At 33.6% G+C, this 2,062-nt stretch overlaps 1 protein-coding gene across 1 annotated transcript in view; it reads left to right on the top strand.

Moving 5' to 3' along the window:
* The window catches only part of LOC106528111 (globoside alpha-1,3-N-acetylgalactosaminyltransferase 1), a gene marked incomplete at its 3' end in the record, with an annotated part of 29,749 nt that overhangs the window by 24,743 nt on the left and 2,944 nt on the right, over positions 1–2,062 (top strand). Inside the window, 1 exon segment of the mRNA XM_014023193.1 lies at positions 254–307. Within this exon segment, the coding sequence (XP_013878647.1) occupies positions 254–307 (54 nt within the window).

Raw genomic sequence — 2,062 nt, forward strand, 5'->3', positions numbered from 1 at the left:
GTTTATGGATCAAATTGAACTCCTCTGAGTGGTTCCACTTGTGTGTCTGATTCACTGCACAGCCAAGATATTGATGAAAAATAAGAAATTCCTTGGTAAATAATTTCCTCATAACCTTGTTATGAGAGGTGTGGGAAAGCTTATATTTCTATAAGCCTACATCCTACACTGGCTCCTGAGAGACTGACTGGGACTTTTGAAGGAAACACTCATTGGTCCTTAAAATGGGTCTGGTTTTCTTCTTGTACTGCAGATGTGCTGAGAAGGTCATCAAGGGTCCAGACTTGAAGCTGGTGCTTCCAGACGGGTAAGAACAGTTCTCATCATCATAGTTATCTGCAGCTGGAAGTAGGATCAGGAAACGCTGCAGGGCTTCATGTCTGCAGTCTGATCATCCTGATCAAACTGATGTTTGTGGACTTCGGAGGTGGCGTTGAAGCTAATGGCAGCTTAAAAAGTGTTCTCCCACCACCTGAGGGCTGATGATGTAACAGAAGAGTTTCTACGTTCACTGGACCCATCTTTAGGAATAAAACAGAACAAAGAAATAATGAGAGATAAAGATGGAAAGATTGAAACCAATAAAGCCCCAGGTACAGATGGTTATCCATGTGAACGGTATAAAACTTTCAGAGCTCAAATAATGCCTTCAATATGTTGCTTAACTGTTTAATCACACATTGGAAAAAGGGGAAGCCCCTCATCTATGGCAGGAGGTGATTATTTCTGTTGTCCCAAAAGAGAACAGACCAAAAGGAATGCAGGTCATGCTGACCAATATCTGTACTTAATGTGGGTTTTAAATTATTTGCCTTAATCTTATTTAAAGGCTGGGAATTATCAGACTTTTGACTCTGTGATCTGGGCTTATTTATATTTTATATTTATATTTATTATATTTGTATTTATATTACTAGATTCAGCTTTAATTATAGTTTTACCACGTTCATTTACTCCACATCAACAGCCTGCAGTAGCATAAACAGACAACTGTCACAAATAATTTATTCAATTAATTTATTCATTTCATTTAAAAATAAAAATTAAAAAAACATCATATGCTCTGTTTACATCATCAACATACACATCCTTCCAATCTTGGTTTATTAAACCATCTTTTAATTTGTCCAACCCCTTTTTTGACGTGTTTAATATTTTTTTCTTGATTGAAACTACCGTACTTTTGTSCTGTACTGATCATTTTTATAAATAGTGAAAACCGGCAAGTGATCGCTTAAATCAGTAATCAAAATGCCAACCATTACCTCTGTGTTTGTTATATTTGTGAAAATATTATCAATTATTGTAGCGCTATGAATTGTGATTCTTGTAGGTTTTGATATCAGTGGATTAAGATTTAAACTATACATTGAATTTATAAAAGTACCAGTATTATTTGAGTCTGTTTTATTACCCAGATCAATGYTAAAGTCTCCACAAAAGAAAACAGTTTTATTAAGTCCTTTCCAGTAGTTCCATAATTTGATCTGTGAATAAGTCTATACTTGAGTCAGGTGATCAATATACACAACTTACTATGTTTTTGGAATTCTTATTTGTTATTTCGACTGTAATCATTTCCATAACACCATCTATACTTATTTACATTTTATTTATTATTTTACATTTTATTCTCTTATCTACAAGAAAAGCCACCCTACCATCTCTTTTATTGTTTCTGTTCTTATAATACAGTTCATATCCCGCAATGTGAACATCGTCTATGTTGTCATCGTTCAACCATGTCTCTGAGAGTGCTATATTAAGTTATATTTAACTGTTTCAAATAATCTGTTATTTTAGATAAATTGGCATTTATACTTCTGCTATTAATATGAATTATAGATAGATCACTACCAGTTGTTTTAATATTATTAAAGTGCTCTTAATTATAATATTCACGATCGTTGATTACTGGAAAAAAATTTGAATCAATCATCCTGTCTATATCATATTTTAGATTCTGGATATTAGGGCTGCGTATTGGCAAGAATTTGGGGATACGATACAAATCATGACAGAGGGGTCACGATACGATATATTCCAATATATTGCGATACTG

This window comes from Austrofundulus limnaeus, unplaced genomic scaffold (genome assembly GCF_001266775.1).
Source record: "Austrofundulus limnaeus strain Quisiro unplaced genomic scaffold, Austrofundulus_limnaeus-1.0 Scaffold358, whole genome shotgun sequence".
NCBI classification, from domain to species: domain Eukaryota; kingdom Metazoa; phylum Chordata; class Actinopteri; order Cyprinodontiformes; family Rivulidae; genus Austrofundulus; species Austrofundulus limnaeus.